The sequence below is a fragment of the Schistocerca serialis genome, chromosome 8, assembly GCF_023864345.2.
Source record: "Schistocerca serialis cubense isolate TAMUIC-IGC-003099 chromosome 8, iqSchSeri2.2, whole genome shotgun sequence".
Classification (NCBI taxonomy): Eukaryota; Metazoa; Arthropoda; class Insecta; order Orthoptera; family Acrididae; genus Schistocerca; species Schistocerca serialis.
The window spans coordinates 388,274,946-388,296,442 of NC_064645.1; the positions used below are offsets into that span (position 1 = coordinate 388,274,946).

General features: G+C 41.4%; 1 protein-coding gene across 1 annotated transcript in view; it reads left to right on the plus strand.

Moving 5' to 3' along the window:
- The window catches only part of LOC126417029 (dynein axonemal heavy chain 1-like), a gene marked incomplete at its 3' end in the record, with an annotated part of 951,942 nt that overhangs the window by 240,868 nt on the left and 689,577 nt on the right, over positions 1-21,497 (plus strand). The window contains exons 16-18 of the mRNA XM_050084920.1: positions 5,572-5,763; positions 5,843-6,020; positions 18,407-18,539. Of these exons, the coding sequence (XP_049940877.1) occupies positions 5,572-5,763; positions 5,843-6,020; positions 18,407-18,539 (503 nt within the window). The remainder of the gene's footprint in view (positions 1-5,571; positions 5,764-5,842; positions 6,021-18,406; positions 18,540-21,497) is intronic.

A 21,497-nucleotide genomic window follows, 5' to 3' on the forward strand; every position in this document is an offset into this window, starting at 1 on the left:
ATGCAAATTTCAAAGAAATATTAGAATAAGCATGGTATTCAGAATTTCATTTGACACCAGTGTATTGTTATCTACTACTGAGTAGGCATTACAAATGTACAGATTTGTCTCCAGGAAAGGGGCCACCTAGCTGAGACTGCTGTGGGAAATGGGCTAGCATGGCAGAAGAAGGCACGAGCTTCGCCCAGGTGACCTGGCAGCAGCAGCTGATGTGTGGAGGCTGCTGCCTGGTGACAGGGTTTGTTCCATTGGCTTGCTGGCATCCGAAGAGGAGTTGCCAGTATATGGCTGGATGTCAGCTGTCTCCACCCTGGTGGGGCACATGGCCGGAAGTGAGCTGGATGATGGTGAACTGGCTGCAGAAACAACCTTGCACATGACAGTGGTGTGGAAACTATGCTTTCAGCAGAGAGGGACACCTGAGGCAATGTCTGGAGAGGGGACACTGGGTGTTCCTGTGGGAGAGCAATGTGCAGGCAGCTGCTATCAAACACTAGCTGATGGCTCGGTGAGGCCAGCAGTCACATTGTGACATCACCCAACAGCACATCAAGCAGTAGTATCCCCATGGTGCCCAGCACATGGAGTAAAGCAACTCCTGCAGGAGAACTCCATTCTGGCATCTACAGTCATGGTGTGTCAGACCCTCACTGATGGTGCAGGTGGTTCTGGTGACAGGCTTCTGCCATTCAATGGTGTGCTCTTGTAGGTGCTGAGAATTAAGAGGCAACACATTTGTCCAGCAAGCACTATACTGACTTCCCGTATGACTGCTTATGAAACAATATATATAACATAAGGTGAGTGATACTATTGTGGGTGCAGAAATAATGAAATAATGCTGAAGTGTACTGTGGGCCATTATTGGAGAAGATCGTCTGAGGTAACCCTTCAGTCATGAAAACTTAGGAGAGAGCCTGCATAGTAGCTTGTGTCATGGCAGAGAGCGTGCACATGATGTAGATAATTTGATCATGTGGTAACCCCCTCCAAAAACATAGAATTATATAACGGACCTGCTAAGTCGATTCCCATGGCTGATTGGGTATGGGCAATGGAGAGAAAGTTTGTAGTGGTGCTGCCTGCTGCCCTGCAAAGTATTAGCATTCGCAGACAGTCTTCCCAATTGCTGAACCAGTGCCAGGCCAGTACACAAAATCCTGTGCAAGGGCCTTCATACAGGTTATATCCCAGTGGCCATGGTCTCGGAGAGCAAGGAAGCAAGTCCACAGGATTGGAGGGATGATGTCGTGAGGATTGTCCATATAGGTGCTAAGGAGGAGTGTGCAAGCCAATGTCTGAGTAGGAAACAGACAGACTACTATGAATGCAGTCTCTTGGGCCAACCATGCCACACAAAATGGACCTCCCTGCCAGAGCCCATTATTATGCCGAGTGGCCTGTGCTAAGCAATGGACCACGACTCGAAGTCTATCTACTCTGTGCTCCAAGTTAATGTCAGTCTGAAAACAGATGACTTAGGTGCTATTGACAGCCAGGTTGGATCCCATCTGCTGGCACAACAGTGTTTCTGCATTAACATGCTGTAACATAGATCTGTAATGAATCTCATAGTGATACTCAAAAACAAATCTCAATACTGAAGCAGTTGTGCATTCCTGTCAGGAAGCTGCAAATCGGAACAGAAAAGCACCACAAGTGGTTTATGGTCTGGGATGATATGGAATTTGTTGCCATAGAGGAAAACATAGAATTTTGGGACAGAATACACAATGAATAAACCTTCCTTTTCTAAATGAGAGTAATTGCATTCAGTTGCTGTTAATTGTTGGAGGGACACACGATAGGCTTTTCAGAGCCGTCACTGTTTCTGTGAGCCAAAACCACCCAAATCCTGTGTTGGGAAGCCTCTGTTGCAAGCATGAGCTGTTTGGTTGGTGTAAAGGTACCAATACATTGTGATGACCTTAGCAATGATTTTATATGCACGAAAGCTCTGTCACAGTCCAAAGATGAAATGAAAGAAATGCCTTTTTCTGCAGCTTTTTGAACATGTGAATAATATCTGCCACACTGGGGAGAAATTTTGACTAACTGCTTTTGCCCATAAATGATGGACGTTCCAAAAGGTACCATGGTTCAGACATGTTGTCAGTGGCTGTTACATGGTGTTCTCTTTAGGTTTGAAGCCATCCTTTGAAAAAAGGTGACTGAAGTATTTGATTCCTGTATGAAAAAAACTTCTGTTTCAGCAGACTGCACTTAAGGGCCACTTTTTGCTGTTTGGTGAACAGAATTTGAAAGTTAGCAATTATAAACTTCACTCAGCACAGTTGAGGCAAGAGAGAGCAACGCCTTGCTGGCAGCATGCGGCCAGGACCATTCAGCAATGGCGATGCTGTGAGTGAGCAAAGCAGGTGCCCTCGTTTCATTCTCTTGACACAGCATTGAACATGAGTTCTTTGGTTGTGGTGGTGGCATAAATCGGCGTACTGCTCCATCTCTCCCCTCCTCTGGGAAGCTGACACTGTAGGTGTCAGTAGAAGAATGCTCTAACAACCCCGTGCCCTCAGTCCATTAAACACACATATAAGTAATTGAATGCAATATTAGGTTCTGGGCATTTCTGTCAGTATCAGCAGACATAGAAATGTATAATGTTGAAGTAAAAAATATACTCATCTTGAATTTTTGATGTTATTAAGGAACACATGATGAGAATGTCATCAAGATAGTTTGAACATCATCGAGCACCTTGGATTAACTTTCCTAAAACCCACTGGAAAATGACAGGAGCACTTGTGACGTTGAATGGCAGGTGCCTATAATGGTATAACGCAAAGGGATTGTTAATAAACATAAACTGTTGATAGGTGGAGCCCAACTAAAGGTGTATGTATGCCTATGTCTGATCAATTTTCAGAAAACACTCACCACCAGCCAGCTTCACTTGTATTTATTTTTGGCAGGAAATAATGTACCATTCGACCATTGATTGGGTGTTAATGGTGGACTTAAAATCCAAGCATAAAGTAAGTGCCCCTGGAGGCTTTTGTATATCAGCCATATGCGTAGTCTACTGACTGGATGAATGGGTTCAATGATGCCCATGGCCATACAACCTGTCCAGTTTGCTCTTGACAGGAATAGGCCAAACATTACGATATTCCGGAACAGTCATTGATTTAAGGACGACATGAGCCTCATAATCTTGTGCAGCACCCAGTGTAGATGAAAACAGAGACTGTAACTCATGGAAGAGTGCATACAGTGTCTGAAATCGGATGGAGTCAAAAATGAGATGCACAGCATCCTAAATTTGAAAACCAAAAACTGTGGATGTGTCAAGACCAAATAGGTTTTTCAATGTTGCCCTTTTGATGACCATAAATGTGATCACGCTCTTGACATGCTGATAGACATTGTCAATTGTGAACTGGCCTCAAACAGGAATTGGAGTGATTGTTGCAACCAACCTAACCATGATTGGTGAAGAAAAGAGAAGGGTGATCAAAGCAAAATTTCATGAGAGACACAGGTGTCCTGGTATTGAGCTGGAAATGGAACAAATGTTCCTGCCCTTATGTAAACCTGTGAAACTTCACATACTCTACAACTGTGTCCAAGGGACAGTCATGGGGGCAGCAAAGTCAGACAGCCATGTGGGCAGCAACTGTGGGAATGCACAATCAGGGTATGAAGGGAAACAGTATCTGAAAGGGCCACAACCCAATGGCAAATGGTGCAAACATGAAGAACACAGTGAAGACATCACTGAAAGACACTGTTGCTGTGGAACTGAATGCACCGTTACTATGTTCATTGTGTCCTCAAACTGTTCAGTCATAGCATGTGGCACTTGAAATGGCTGAGTGACAGCCAGCACATCCTCGATTGTGGGATCTTCTGATATGATGTCTCATGACATAGAATGGGTGATAACATCAAATGTCAGATAGTTCGCATGGGACTGTTTACAGTGAGCACAAAAAAATCTGCACTTCTGACTTAAACCCTGGAGATCGCTACCCGCACCTGACAGGACTTGTCTGGTTTCTATTGTTCCTGGTGAAACTCCATATGGGATGCCAAGCAATTCTCAAATTTGAGAAAATGACAACACCTCTGTGGACATTAATGGGGCAAGTTTCCAAAGTAAGTGAAACATTCTGGGCTCCATCAAGAGAAGAAAAAGGATTTTTGCCAAATTGGGTCTGCAAACTGAAATGCTGCTGCAAATGCTGCACATATGAGTCGCATAATTCCTTTATATTGTGGAACAGTGGAAATGGTGGGGGCACACGTGGGTGAGACATTGACAGTTGCAGAAAGGCAATGGCACCCTGTGCAGTCATAACCAATTCATGAATCTAGTTTTAAGTACTGCTGCTGTTGCTGTTCAAGCTGTCACTCCTGTTGTAATAACTGGACCAGTGATTGTGCTCGCACTTAACGGAACGCATGCAGGTATGAAACAGCCTCGTCACCAAAAAGTGTAGTATCTACAATTTTTATTACAACTAAATACATAATAAATGCAATTCCAGTGATGGAGCACCAGAATTATACAGTCACAGAACATTAACAAAATAGCAACAGTCCAGTCCAAGTCCAATAACAGAGGAAAGTCTTTATAGGAAAACCATGAAATGGCCCTAGTCAGCAAGGAGAACCTTACCTGAGCATGGCTGATGCAGAAGAGAGAGAGCCCATGCTTGCATCGTGTGACCAAACTACTCGGCCAGCGTAATTGCTAACAAAATGGGTGGTTGTGGTGGTAGCCGTAGGTGCACCTCCACAACATCTGCTATTAATTATGAAATAAGAGCCTTTTTCTCTTTACTTCAAATAACAAGGTTTCAATGAAATTCTTAACACTAAAATTTTTGTTTTGTCTACAGTTGACTTCAAGGCAGTACCTTGTGTAGCATGTCTCTTTCTGAAAAGAAAATAACAGTTGCTTTTGCTGTTGTTATGTAGACAACTATGGAAATTGTAGAAATAGATAATAATGTAAATGTGTGTGATAATTACTGAAGTACACATCATCAGTGGACAGTGAATTGAAAAAGACAATGTTATTAAAATGCACATACATATGCAAATAGTTACGGTATATGTATCATGTGCGACCAAATCAACAGAAGATGGTTCTACACTCACAGATATCAAAGTTTGTCAAAAAAGAATATTTACGCAAGTACTCCCACTAAAATGTGGTGAGCTGCATAAAATGACACTAGCAACCACTTCAGAGACAGATTCATAGGAATACTTCACTTGTAACGACAGCGAAGTAGATCTACTTTATATCATCTCCTCTTTCTGTCTTAGTTGACACGACCCCTCAGGAGTGACCAAGAATCTTATTAAAAAAAAAAAAATTGTACCGTATTTACTGTTCTATAGTCTCTGAAATGACACAGAAGTAGCAGACTTTTTTCTTAGTCGTTTCAAGTAATAAACACAAAGTTTTTAAATGTCATATATTAGTAAAAAGATAACTGATAATACTGTACTAAAAGTTAAGTTCATTCAATAAAATAAATCTCCAACAATGAAACTTTTATTCTTTACTTTTAACGTATTGTGTTTCAAATGTTTAAATAGGTATTGAGCTTGAATATACTCCCAACCTCACATTCAATCAATGTCTCGATTTGGGGCTTGCTGACCATGTGGAAGTAATGACACAGATATCAGAGACAGCTGCAAAGGAATATGCCATTGAATTAACATTGAATAAAATGAAGGGAGACTGGGCCCACATAGATATGGAAGTAACACCCTACAAAGCCACAGGTATGTAACAATGGATTTACTCACCTATAATGTCTGTGTTATATTGTTGATAATTTTATGTAGGTTATTTCTCTTTTAGGCACTTACATAATGAAGATTGCGGATGAAATAACTCAGATGCTTGATGATCATATTGCTTTGACCCAGCAGGTTTCATACAGTCCTTACAGACCAGCATTTGAAGAAGAGATTACTGATTGGGAGGAAAAACTGCATCTGACTCAAGATGTGTTAGATGAATGGGTAGAATGTCAGAAGTAAGTAAAAGAGAAAACTGACACACAGATACTGCTGGTGTTAGTACACATAAGGTAACCATATTAATAGCTCACTTTGTGATGATCGAGCGTGTATCAGGTCTCACCAATCAAATAGACAGACTGTGTGACACATACATACTCCACAAGCCATCATACAGCGCATGGTGGAGGGTACTGTGTACCTAGAGTTGCCATCTGTTCACATATATGGGGGCCGTCACCGGACCTTCTTATCCTGACATCCCGAGAAGCTGCAATTTTGTCCTGATTGTGCGAAGTACTGTTATAAACTTGGCTCAAGTAAGAAGTAATGTCATCTGTTAGTGCAACATGTAAATGCAGCCTCAGTTAGTTTTATCTGTGTCAACAAGTTTATGTTGACAACGTTGTCCCACAGATGGTGTTGCTTGTTGCTTATACTGTATCAATGTTGCAACCACCTTCTACACAGTGAGTCACTAATTATTGCCACCTAGAATAACTTTGAAAGTGTGATAGTAGCTGCAAAGTCTGTGGGACAAATGTTTCATGGGAAGGGGGGGGGGGGGCATAATGTGATGTTGATTTTTTGTTGCTAGGTGGGGTCGCATCAGAGATATGAAGGCCAACTTTGATTTTTAAATGGGCTGCTATAGTTTGGTACTTATTTTCTGATAGCGGCTATCAAGACGAATCCAATGATGTGTAACAGTAAGGTCAATGAAAGTCAAAAAGGCAGTATGAATGTCCATTTACAGAAGGTGTTCGAAGTGATGACTGTTGGTATCAATGCAGTGCTGCAATCTTCTTATCATGGATTGAGTGGTATTCCTTACTTGCCATTCACATGTAAACACCATTTGACAGTTTCTCAATACAACACTAATAGAAACAGTAAGACTAGTATCATCAAATCAAACAATGTGACTGATGTATTCCTTCGAAGAGCAAGTTGATATGCTTCTTATTTACAGAGAATGCCAATGAAATACAGTGAGAACTGGAGACTTAAACGCTGAAAGATATCCTCGGCGTACTCACCCTATACGTGTCGTACATTTAAGTATGTCCACGATAAATTGAGAACAACGGGATCTTTAACACATTGGAAACATATCTGGCAAAGGAAAGTTACTAACGAGGAAATGGAAATTGGTACTCTTGCCACTGTGGTTTGAGATCCTTGTGTTTGTTCGCGTCAAATCACAAGGGAATGGGGCATGGGACAGAGTAGTGTTGTTCATGGTCTGCACCGCCATAAATATCATCCTTACCATACCAGTCTCCTCTAAGAATTAACTGGTAGGGATTTCAGATTCAGAGGGATGACACATTTATTAATTTGATTGTATTTACTGATGAAGCTACATTCACAAACCAAGGAAATGTTAATTTGCATAACATGCATTATTGGGCAATTGAAAATCCATGTTGGCTGCGGCAAGTTGCACACCAAAAACAGTGCTCGATCAATGTTTGGTGTGAGATTCTGGAGGACAGAATTATAGACCCCTATTTCATTGAAGGAAATCTTAACGGTAAAAAGTACACCACATTCCTGCAGGAAACATTAGGCCTATTATTGGAAGAAATACCTTTAGGAACAAGGAACAAACTGTGGTATCAACACAATGGGTGTCCGGCACATTTTTCTCTGATGGATAGAAATGAGTTGCAGAGACAATTCTCAAATCGTTGTATTGGATATGGAGGAGATGTGTTGTGGCCGGCTCGTTTGCCAGACTTGACGTCTCTGGATTTTTTCTTGTGGAGATTTGTAAAAGACATTGTTTATAAAGATGTTCCAACTACACTTAAAGATATGCGAGAGAGAATTTTCAGAGCATGTGTTTCAATAAATGCCAGTGTGATAAGAAATATCACTCAGTCCATGATAAGAAGATTGCAGCACTGCATTGATACCAATGGTCATCACTTCGAACACCTTCTGTAAATGGACGTCATGCCACCTTTGTGAGTTTTGTTGACGCTGAAAGACCTTACTGTTACACATCAATGGATTCATCTTGATAACCGCTATTGGAAAATGAGTACCAAACTATAGCATCCCATTTAGAAAAATGAAATTGGCCTTCATATCTCTGAAGCGACCCCACCTAGCAACAAAAAACCATCATATTATGGGCCCCATTGTCCCACGCAACTTTTGTCCCACAAATTTTTCAGCTCCTGTCATAATTTTTATTCTTGGTGGCAATAGTTAGTGAATCACCCTGTAGATCTAGTGCTATAATCTGAGAAAATACCAGACTTCTCCAGTAGTATGGGGCTGGAACTATTTAAGCAGCACCAAGTAATAGGGCAGTTCCCATTTGAATAGCAATCTGATGAGACAATTCTTTCTAAACATAATACAAACAAAAAGTGTGAGTAATGTTTGGAAGTGTAAACACTCCATGGAAGAAATGTAACAATATTATGAGAAGGAACGTTGCTACTCACCATACAGCAGAGATGCTGAGTCATAATTATCCTCCCAACCTTGTACAGAAACAAATCTCCTGTCCCTTATCTTTCCAGTCTCCCACCACCTCCCAAAGTCCCATCGTCTGGCCACAGAGGAGTATACCCCTTGTAACTCAGTGCCACCCAGGACGGGAGTGACTGAATTACATTCTTTGCCAGGGTTTCAATTACCTCTCATCATCCCATGCAATGAGAAATGTCCTGACCACTATCCTTCCACCCCTCCCACAGTGGTATTCTGCCATTCACCGAACCTACACAATGTACTTGTCCATCCTTACACAACCCCTGCTCCCAATCCCTTACCTCATGGCTCATAGCCTAGTAATAGATCTAGATGCAAGACCTGTCCCATACATCCTCTCACCACCACCTACTCCAGTCCGGTCACTAACATCACTTATCCCATCAAAGGTGTGGCTACCTGTGAAACCAGTCATGTGATCTACAAGCTAAGTTGCAACCACTGTGCTGCATTCTGTGTAGGCATGACAACCAACAAGCTGTCTGTCTGCATGAATGGCCACCGACAAACTGTAGCCACGAAACAAGTGGACCACCCTGATGCTGAACACACTGCCAAACATGATATCCTTAATTTCAATGACTGCTTCACAGCCTGTGCCATATGATCCTTCCGATCAACACCATCTTTTCTGAATTGCGCAGGTGGGAACTTTCCCTGCAATACGTCCTATGTTTCTGTAGCTCTCCTGGCCTCAACCTTTGTTAGTCACTGTATTCACATATCCAGCCCCTTCCCTGTTCCCATTCGAGCACTACACAGCCATCATTCCACCACCATATGCAGTATTTTTATTTCTCTCCTTTTCCGCTACTCCCTCCCCCCTCCCTCCCCACATCATCCCTATCCTCCATCTAACCTGTACCACTACAGTGTCTGCCACCCCCATCATACTATCCCTCTCCCTCTCTGCCCTGGCCCCCTCCTTAGCCCAACCCAGTCGCCACTCCCATCATGCACTGGTACTGCTGCTCGCAGCGTGGTTTCAGTTGCCTGAGACTACAGTCGTGTGTACGAGATGCGTTTGCGTTTGCTTGTGCATCCGTGTGTGTGCGTGTTGACAAAGGCCAAGGGCCGAAAGTTTTAATTGTGAAAGTCTTCTTGTTGTGCCTATCAGTGACTCAGCATCTCTGCTATATGGTGAGTAGCAACTTTCCTTCTCATAATATTGTTACATTCTCCATGGAAGACAGGAGGATTTACTTTCTTAAAGAAACCAAAAAGCCTGAAGCAAATGCCAACTGCTAAAATTATGCGAGTGTTTGTTTTCTAACCCTGCACGCAACACCACTGTGGAAAGAGTATTTTCACTGATGTCACCCCAGTGGACTGATGAAAAAAATTGACTGCTGCCAGGGACTGTGGAATTAATTTTACTGTTCTAGTTTAACTACAAGCTGTCTTGACTGAAGTTTTATAAATATACACTACTGACCATTAAAAATGCTACGCCACGAAGATGATGTGCTACAGACACGAAATTTAACCGAAAGGAAGAAGATGCTGTGATATGCAAATGATTAGCTTTTCAGAGCATTCACACAAGGTTGGCACTGGTGGCGACACCTAAAACATGCTGACATGAGATAAGTTTCCAACCGATTTCTCATACACAAACAGCAGTTGACTGGCGTTGCCTGGTGAAACGTTGTTGTGATGCCTTGTGTAAGGAGGAGAAATGTGTACCATCACGTTTCTGACTTTGATAAAGGTCGGATTGTAGCCTATCACGATTGCGGGGCATTGGTCGAGATCAAATGACTGTTAGCAGAATATGGAATCGGTGGGTTCAGGAGGGTAATACGGAATGCCGTGCTGGATCCCAACGGTCTCGTATCACTAGCAGTCAAGATGACAGGCATCTTATGCACATGGCTGTAACGGATCGTGGAGCCATGTCTCGATCCCTGAGTCAACAGATGAGGACGTTTGCAAGACAACAACCACCTGCATGAACAGTTCGACGACGTTTGCAGCAGCATGGACTATCAGCTCGGAGACATGGCTGCGGTTACCCTTGACGTTGCATCACAGACACGAGCGCCTGCGACAGTGTACTCAGCAATGAACCTGGGTGCACAAATGGCAAAAATCATTTTTTCGGATGCATCCAGGTTCTGTTTTTAAGCATCATGATGGTCGCATCCGTGTTTGGCGACATTGCAGTGAACGCACATTGGTAGTGTGTATTCGTCATCCCCGTACTGGCGTATCACCCGGCGTGATGGTATGGGGTGCCATTGGTTACACATCTCGGTCACCTCTTGTTCACATTGACGGCACTTTGAACAGTGGATGTTACATTTCAGATGTGTTACGACCTGTAACTCTACCCTTCATTCGATCCCTGCGAAACCCTACATTTCAGCAGGATAATGAATGACCACATGTTGCAGGTCCTGTACGGGCCTTTCTGGATACAGAAAATGTTCAACTGCTGCCCTGGCCAGCACATTCTCCAGATCTCTCACCAATTGAAAACATCTGGTCAATGGTGACCGAGCAACTGGCTCGTCACAATATGCCAGTCACTACTCTTGATGAACTGTGGTATCGTGTTGAAGCTGCATGGGCAGCTGTACCTGCACACACCATCCAAACTCTGTTTGACTCAATGCCCAGGCATATCAAGGCCGTTATTATGGCCAGAGGTGGTTGTTCTAGGTACTGATTTCTCAGGATCTATACACCCAAATTGTGTGAAAATGTGATCACGTGTCAGTTCTAGTATAATATATTTGTCCAATGAATACCCGTTTATCATCTGCATTTCTTCTTGGTGTAGTAATTTTAATGGCCAGTAGTGTATAAAAGGGAAAAAAGACTTACTGAAAGGTGTGAAATCTTCGGAAAAATATGGTGTACCAACTACTTCTGGCACAGCAAGTTGCATGTAATTGTGTTCAAAATAAAACTAGTTATATTAAATAAATGATTTACTTCATTTCTGCACCTCTATCTCAGTGTTTTGATGAGGTCCCATCTAGATATGGCAAACCTATGTGTACCACTACTAATCATTTTCTTTTCTCTTCCACCTGCATTAGAGTGAGGGAAAAATGCCTTATCCATAAGCCTCTGTAAGAGCCCTGATTTCTCTATTCTTATCTTCATGGTCCTTACATGAAATGTACCTTGGTGGCAGTAGAACTGATCTGCAATTGGCCTCAGCCTCAAATTTCTGGCCTCAGCCTCAAATTTCTGTAGTAATGCATCATGGAAAGAGTCTTCTTCCCACCAGCATTTCCCATTTGCGTTCACGAAGCATATCCATAATACTTACATGTTGATAAAATATACCAGTAAAAAAGTCTAGCAGCATTCCTCTGAACTACTTTAATGTCTTCCTTTAAATCTGACATGGTGGAGATTCCAAAAATTCGAGCAGTACTCAAGAACGGGCCGTAATTGCGTTCTACGTGCTGTCTCCTTTATAGATGAGTTAGACTTTCCCAAAATTCTCCCAATAAAGCAATGCCCAGCATTTGTCTTGCCTACTACCTACCTGATGTGCTCATTCCATTTCATATCACTCTGCAGCGTTACGCCCAGATATTTAATTAAGCTGACTGTGTCAAGCGGCTCACTACTAATGCTGTGGTTGAACATTACAGGATTGTTTTTCTAACTCATCCACATTACCTTACATTTTTCTACATTCAGTACAAGGTGCCATTCATCACACCAGCTAGAAATTCTGTCTAAGTCACCCTGTATCCTCCTGCAGTCACTCAATGATGACAGCTTTTGGTACATCACAGCATCATCAGCAAACAGCTGTAAATTGCTTCTCACCCTCTCCATCAGATTATTTATACATATAGATAATAAGAGCAGTCCTATCACATTTCCCTGGGGCACCCCTGATGACACCCTTATCTCTGATAAACACTCACTGTAGACAACGTACTGGATGCTATTACTTAAAAAGTGTTTGAGGCTCTCATATATCTGGGGAAAAAGTCTGTAAGCTCCCAAACTTTTTCAGTGGTCTGCAGTGGGAGCACCGTGTTGATTGTTCTCCCAAAATCTAGGAATGTGGAATATGCCTGTTGCCCTCCATCTGTGTTTTGTAAGATATGATGTGAGAAAAGGTCAAGCTGAGTTTTGCCCAAGTGAAGCTTTCTATATCTGAGCTAATATGTGGACAAAAACTTCTATGTCTCAGGGAAGTTTATTATATTTGAACTCAATATATGTTCAATAATTCTGCAGTGGACCAAAGTTAAGGATACTGCTCTGTAATTTTGTGGGTCTGTTCTTTTGCCTTTCTCAGTACAGGAGTCACCTGCTCTTTTTTCAGTTACTGGGACTTTGTGTTGGAGCAGAGATTTGCAATAAATGCAAGCTAAGTAAGTGGCCAGTGCTGCATAATAATCTCTGTAAAACTGAATTGGAATTCGAACATTTGCAGCCATTTTTGATGACTCGCATATTGATCCTGTGCTCAGAGATAAACAGTTTGGGCCTGGACTGAAACAGTTCTGAAAATGGCTATTCTAGGTCATAGCACTGTTGACATGTCTTGCAAAAGTCTTTAGGTTCTAGAAGGTTCGTGTTTTGTGGGCAGAATTGGCATAGGTCATACTGTCACATGCAAGAACTTGGAAATCGATAATCTGACCCATGGAAGTAAATATTGGTATTAGTGGATTGAGGGAACTAGTAAATAGCTTTGAACTAAAGGGCGTGCCAGGCTACTTCTGCGCCCACATCTTGCTACATAATGTTTGGACAAGTAATCAATAACATAGTCTGCATAAACGCAACTTGAATAACAATAAATTGCAGATCCTTTATGTTTGAAGATATGTTAATGAAGTTGGACCAGGAGCTAAATAACGTCAAATGCAGGATGGCAGTTCTTCTGGAAAACTAGGAATTCTCAGGGAATTACATTTTACTTGGAAAAATCAGGAATTTTGCAAAATATCGGGGAATTCTGTGTTTTCTTAACCTAACATTGGAATGGAATTTTATTGAGCTTCTTAAATTAAAAATTTTAAAATACTTAAAAAAACTGTGGTTAAATTACAGCTGAGGAATGAAAAGTCATTATTGTGATGTGATTAATCTCCCCTTCTGCAGCTCACCACTAATTTCTCAGGGGCTTGTTATAACATGATCTTCATCCAAATACCTGGTAATTTCAGGGAGAGATTAACCATGGTTATTTCTTCTTATTGAGCACTGCTACTCCAGTGCAATTGTATATGTGCTGGAAACCTTAAAACTTAACATCCACAGACAGTCATACATTTTAAGTTAGTATACTATTCTAGACTATCAAACTGATAATAATTTTTTTTAAAAAAGAAACACTTTCACTATGATGAATATCTTTTGTCAGTTCATTAGATATTGAGCAACACAACACTTCACTCAAATGATAAGTTACACTTCATATCTCCTTACTAAGATGAAGGATGTCATAGCAACTATAAAACATACACCATTGTATAACACTGGTAGTTCTGAATACACATTTGCTTTCGCAAATTAAAATTAGTTAAAACATCGGAAGTTAAAAACTGTTAACTTATGTTGTTTGTATGAAGTAATATTTCATATTAGTCCATTTTAAAACATTTTTAATTATGACGTAGTGCTAACATGGACTATCCACAATGAATAAGTATCAACTAATCTCTGCAAACCACCTGGTCCCGAAGTACTTTGATCAAGTTTACACAAACTTTGTTACAAAGTAACTAGTCCTTTGGTATGAATTTAACTTCATGAGGTAAGTTATAGTCGTAAATTGTGTGATCTTACACTATTTTTATATTATCTTTGTTTCCCTGTATGTGGAGCCTAGCCACAGCAGGTACTTGTAAACCAATTCACCTCTAGCGTGATTATCAGTTCGTTATTTAAACAGGATGACTATTCATCACTTAATCATACTCTTTGAACATGAAGTAATCATTAGTTCCTGTTATGGATTGAATATTGCTGTAACATCATCTGGAAGTCACTGGTGCATGGGCTACATCTGTGGAATCCTGTGAAAACAGATTCTAACATGTGGATAAGAGAAGACTTCCACAATGTAAACTACTGATTATGGAAAGAGGAAGGATAGACGTGGTATACTCCTGGTGGAGAAGAAAGAAAAGGAAAAGAAAGACTAGGAATGTTAGAGCCAAAGAAAGAAAGAAAGTAGAGCCCAAAGACAGATGCGTATTCCATTCCACACCCTGAGGCTCCATTTCTGGGAGGTACTTCACTGATGGCCTGAAGGATTAAGGTATTTGCCAGTCTTACAGAATGGTCACCACTGGCCCTGGAATTTGATTTTTATAACCTACTATTGTCAGCCTATGGAGAGAGTACAAACACAAGCAGTAACCACCACCTAGTTAACAAACTAAACTCGTAAGGAAGCTCTGGCCTTGGAGCCATACCTTTTACCTTCTCTACACTGCATTCAACTAAGATGAGGTAAGCAGGTGGATATGCTAACCACCCCTAAAAGATGTAGAAACTCAATCATACAATGTAACCAACTGAATATAGGGTATGAATTCTGCTAGTACAAAACTCTCAGCAAACCAGGTTGCTGTGATCCATGAGAAAAGTATACAAAACATACTAAGCTGTAATTGAAAAATAGGTATACATCTCTTGTCATTCAATGTATGCAGTTACTTGTGACAGGAGACTACTAATTTTTATAGATATTTAAAAAAATAGTACTGTACATGGCTAGATAATTTTCCAGAAATACACCAACTCCTTGTGTGGCAGCATTCTTTATTTATAATTATTCTCTTCCTAAATTGCCTGTGAGAGAGGTGTATGATAATACCTATATTGTTACCTTAACATTCCCTTGTGTCTTATAATTTAAGTGTTACAATTGTGATAGTAAAATAACAAACACATTCAGGTAACGTATTGTTAATATATGTGGAATTTTAAGAAACATTGATGTAACTTCAGTAAGCACAGAATGTATGTGGCACAAGTATGAATGTTTAATTACTATTTGGTACTTCTTATTTGTGTGTATGGTTTGCATGAAGCACCTGCAAGAGAGACTCATTAGACTGTTAACGTGTTGTTACTGAAATTACAGAAAAAATCATCAGAAACATGTGTTGTGCATCCAAGGAAATAATGTTGCCTGTTATTTAAAAATATTATCTTATTAACAATTTTTTGCTTGGCAGTTTAGAATTACACAAGGAAAACTGTTTGGATCACACAATACAAAAAAAAAGATAATCTTATGCTATCTGCTCATCATTTAAACTTAAGTGCTCAGATTCCCCAATATATGGGAATGAAAATTTACAACAAATTAGGTTCACTGAAAGAAAGTGACATGATACTCTACTTCAGCAATGCTACTAATCAGGTGAAGATTTGATGAAGGATGAACTGAATATTTGAGCTGGATGTAGTTTTTCAGTTCTTGTTATGTAAATATGTAAAGATGCTGTTTCATACAAAAGTTTTATTAGTGTTTAAATACTGCTCTATCTTGTTAATGACAATTTTATATCAGTGAAGTTGTATTAACCATATTTTGGCTTCTCTCCTGTACACTAATCAAATGATTGGCATCTGTATGTTATGAGATGAATGAATCACATTTGACAATTACATAACACCTCATCCTCCATTGATTATAATGCAGTCCCCTGCCACATGGTACAGATTTGTGTAACATTCTAGACAAAGACTAGATTAGTCGTTCAATATTTGAAACAGTATTAGAGAAGGAAAGTTGCCACTCACCATATAGTGGACATGCTGAGTCTCGATAGGCACAACAAAAAGATTCACACAGTTATAGCTTTCGCCACTAATGCCTTTGTCAAAAATAGACACACACACACACGCAAACGTGCAATTCGCTTACAACTGCAGTTTCAGACAACTAAAGCCACACAGTCTAACGCAACTCAGCAGTGTCTGAGACTGCAGTTGTTGAGCGAGTTGCGTTTGTGTGTGTGTGTGTGTGTGTGTGTGTGTGTGTGTGTGTGTGTGTGTGTGTGTGTGTCTATTGTTGACAAAGGCTTTAATGGCCGAAAGCTATAATTGTGTGAATATTTTTGTTGTGTCTATTGCGACTCAGCATGTCTGCTATATGGTGAGTGACAACTTTCCTTCTCTAATATTGTTACATTCCATCCTGGATTTTCTGTTGTTCAATATTTGAAACACAAACATGCTTTTAAGCATAGTAGCATACTAGCTCCTTCAGCAAATACACATAAATCTCTTTATCTTATGTTATTTGCAGCTTTCCCCATTGTTACCCAACTTCTGCAAATTAGGCACAAATGCCTCTGCTGATCCACATTTGTTAATGCTCTCTTATGCTTGTGTCAACATCACATTTGAATGTTTATTTCCACGACTTTCGTGTATCCTGTATTACATATGTATAACAACGAAAATAATTATTGACAATACAGTGTAAATGGATAGATAAAAAAATCTACTCACCAGGTGGCGGCAGGAGAAAATACAAACAAAAATGTTTAACTTTTACAAGGTTTTGGAGTCAGTGGCTCCTTTGACTGGCATAAGATTTCCAGGGGAAGGAAGAGGGGTGAAGGAAAAGGATTGGAGAGGTTTAGTGAAACAGTTCAGAAAAGCCACCAAGAATCTTAGCTCAGGGGAGAGTTACTGGATGGTAAGTTTCCCCTGACCCAGGATTCTGGGTGACTTGTGAACTGTACCCCTTTCCCTAAACCTCTCCAGTCCTTTTTCTTCACTTCCCCTTCCTTCCCCTTCAACTACCTGTCAGAAGAAGGAGCCACTGGCGCCAAAAGCTTGTAAAAGTTAAACCTTTTTGTGTGTGTGTTCTCCTGTTGCTGCTTGGTGAGTAGATTTTTGATCTATCCATTTACATTGTACAAATATTATGAGAAGGAAAGTTGCTACTCACCGTATAGCAGAGATTCTGAGATGCAGATAGGCACAACAAAAAGACTCACACAATTAAAGCTTTTGGCCATTAAGACCTTCGTCAACAATAGATATGCACTACATACACACGCACGAGCGCACCCACACCCACCCACCCACACCCACACACACACACACACACACACACACACACACACACACACACACACAGACATACACGCACCACACACACACAAGCCCAACTCACAGTTGCCTGAGACTGCAGTCATGTGTGTGCATGTCTATTGTTGACGAAGGCCTTAATGGCCGAAATCTTTACTGGTGAGAGTCTTTTTGTTGTGCCTATCTGCGACTCAGTATCTCCTACTCTTAAATGATGGGACCACATAATTCACTATATTAACACACAAATTGTTTGTTGCACTTTTTAAGGGCAGATTGTTTGCCCTCTACAAAATAGGCGATACTAGCTTTTGGTCTCTGTCTGTTAGGGTCTTTTTAAGACTGCTGTTCTTATACTGTGTTACATGGCTGTGAGTGTGACAGCCCACATTGATACAGCAACAAATTGAGCAACTACATTCACAGTGTGATCGATAGGATGTCTGTATATGATAACTCCTTTCTCCCATTCTGTCTCTTTCTATGTGGACATGTCTTATTGCATTGGTTCTCTACAACTGAGAGGTGCATGCACGCAGTCACCAGTCACCAACCCATTCAGCCCCCTCCCCCACCCCCCATGCCATACACATATACACCCCTTCATCGCAATGGCATATGTCGATGGTGGAGGAAACACATGACAACCTGGTACATCATACATATGCAGTCTTAAGGATGTGATTAATATCTTGTCCACTGAGTTTACTTACTAACGTTTTCATATTTATCTGATGATTCACCTAGGCTGGATTGATTTGCTCTAATCCCCCCCCCCTCCCTCCCCCCCCCCCCCCCCGCCCTTCCCCCTGTTTTTAATGTTGTGTGTGCTCTGTAATTGCAGAGAATGGATGTATCTGGAACCAATATTTACGAGTGAAGATATAAATCGACAGCTACCTGTTGAAAGCAAGAAGTATAACACCATGGATCGAAACTGGAAAAGGATTATGAAAGGTGCATTTGACAACCCTAAGGTAATTTGTAAAGAAAAATGTTAAGAAGTAAAGCGCACTCTCTCTCTCTCTCTCTCTCTCTCTCTCTCTCTCTCTCTCTCTCTCTCTCTCTCACACACACACACACACACACACACACACACACACACACACACACACATAATGCTGTGACTTACCAAACCAGAAAGCGCTGATAGATAGACACAATAAAAAACACACAAACACACACACAAATTTCAAGCTTTTGCAACCCACGGTTGCTTCATCAGGAAAGAGGGAAGGAGAGGGAAAGACGAAAGGATGTGGGTTTTAAGGGAGAGGGTAAGGAGTCATTCCAATCCCAGGAGCGGAAAGACTTACCTTGGGGGGAAAAAGGGACAGGTATACACTCGCGCACACACACACATCCATCCGCACATATACAGACACAAGCAGACATATGTAAAGGCAAAGAGTTTGGGCAGAGATGTCAGTCGAGGCGGAAGTACAGAGGCAAAGATGTTGAGTGATAAGTGATGTACGAGGGGCAGCAACTTGAAATTAGCGGAGGTTGAGGCCTTGTGGGTAACGGGAAGAGAGGATATATTGAAGGGCAAGGTCCCATCTCCGGAGTTCTGATAGGTTGGTGTCGGTGGGAAGTATCCAGATAACCCGGACGGTGTAATACTGTGCCAAGGTGTGCTGGCGGTGTACCAAGGTATGTTTAGCCACAGGGTGATCCTCATTACCAACAAACACTGTCTGCCTGTATCTGTTCATGCGAATGGACAGTTTGTTGCTGGTCATTCCCACATAGAAGGCTTCACAGTGTAGGCAGGTCAGTTGGTAAATCATGTGGGTGCTTTCACACGTGGCTCTGCCTTTGATCGTGTATACCTTCCGGGTTACAGGACTGGAGTAGGTGGTGGTGGGAGGGTGCATGGGACAGGTTTTACACCGGGGGCAGTTACAAGGGTAGGAGCCAGAGGGTAAGGAAGGTGGTTTGGGGATTTCATAGGGATGAACCAAGAGGTTATGAAGGTTAGGTGGACGGCGGAAAGACACTCTTGGTGGAGTGGGGAGGATTTCATGAAGGATGGATCTCATTTCAGGGCAGGATTTGAGGAAGTCGTATCCCTGCTGGAGAGCCACATTCAGAGTCTGATCCAGTCCTGGAAAGTATCCTGTCACAAGTGGGGCACTTTTGGGGTTCTTCTGTGGGAGGTTCTGGGTTTGAAGGGATGAGGAAGTGGCTCTGGTTATTTGCTTCTGTACCAGGTTGTGAGGGTAGTTACGGGATGAGAAAGCTGTTTTCAGGTTGTTGGTGTAATGTTTCAGGGATTCAGTACTGGAGCAGATTCGTTTGCCATGAAGACCTAAGCTGTAGGGAAGGGACCATTTGATATGGAATGGGTGGCAGCTGTCATAATGGAGGTACTGTTGCTTGTTGGTGGGTTTGATGTGGATGGATGTGTGAAGCTGGCCATTGGACAGATGGAGGTCAATGTCGAGGAAAGTGGCATGGGATTTGGTGTAGGACCAGGTGAATCTGATGGAACCAAAGGAGTTGAGGTTGGAGAGGAAATTCTGGAGATCTTCTTCACTGTGAGTCCAGATCATGAAGATGTCATCAATATATCTGTACCAAACTTTGGGTTGGCAGTTTTGGGTAACCAAGAAGGCTTCTTCTGAGCGACCTATAAATAGGCTGACGTACAAGGGGGCCATCCTGGTACCCATGGCTGTTCCCTTTAATTGTTGGTATGTCTGGCCTTCAAAAGTGAAGAAGTTGTGAGTTAGGATGAAGCTGGCTAAGGTAATGAGGAAAGAGGTTTTAGGTAGGGTGGCAGGTGATCGTCGTGAAAGGAAGTGCTCCATCGCAGCGAGGCCTTGGACGTGCAGGATATTTGTGTATAAGGAAGTGGCATCAATGGTTACAAGGATGGTTTCCGTGGGTAACAGATTGGGTAAGGATTCCAGGCGTTCGAGAAAGTGGTTGGTGTCTTTGATGAAGGATGGGAGACTGCATGTAATGTGTTGAAGGTGTTGATCTACGTAGGCAGAGATACGTTCTGTGGGGGCTTGGTAACCAGCTACAGTGGGGCGGCCGGGATGTTTGGGTACTGTACTCCCACCTCGACTGACATCTCTGTCCAAACTCTTTGCCTTTACATACGTCTGCTTGTGTCTGTATATGTGCGGATGGATATGTGTGTGTGTGCGAGTGTATACCTGTCCCTTGTACCCCTTAAAGTAAGTCTTTCTGCTCCCAGGATTGGAATGACTCCTTACCCTCTCCCTTAAAACCCACATCCTTTCGTCTTTCCCTCTCCTTCCCTCTTTCCTGATGAAGCAACCATGGGTTGCGAAAGCTTGAATTATGTGTGTATGTTTGTGTTTGTTTCTGTGTGTGTTTGTGTGTTTTTTATTGTGTCTATACCAGCACTTTCTCATTTGGTAAGTCACAGCATCTTTTTTTAATATATTTTTCCCATGTGGCATGTTTCTTTCTATTTTTTATATATTTGGATATGGAATAATTTAAGCCATCCTTCTCACAGAATACATTACATTTATCAGAAAACAAGATGAGAAAACTTACATCTGTAAAGAATATTATGTAGATAAGTGGCTAAACAGGTTGGTAGAATATTGTCCAATAAGTCTGCATCTCATTCTCTTATTTCAACTGGAACCACACCAAAGATCTTCTAAAGCCTGGTGTTTCTTCAAAGGTCAATTGTTGTTTGATACTGTTGCATATTTTGGAATGTTCTTTTCCCTCATTCATACAATCTCAGATGTTTAAAGTATGTTTTGTTTTAAATCAAATTTATTAATGTGTTTTCTATATGTATTTCCCTTCTCCCGATACATTGACAACACTTCTCTACTGTAAGTAGCCATGTCAACCAATTTAATGAGTCCTCCATATTCATCACAACATATTACTACACAGAGAGGTGTAGAGGCTTATAAAGCCTAAAGTAATATCAATAG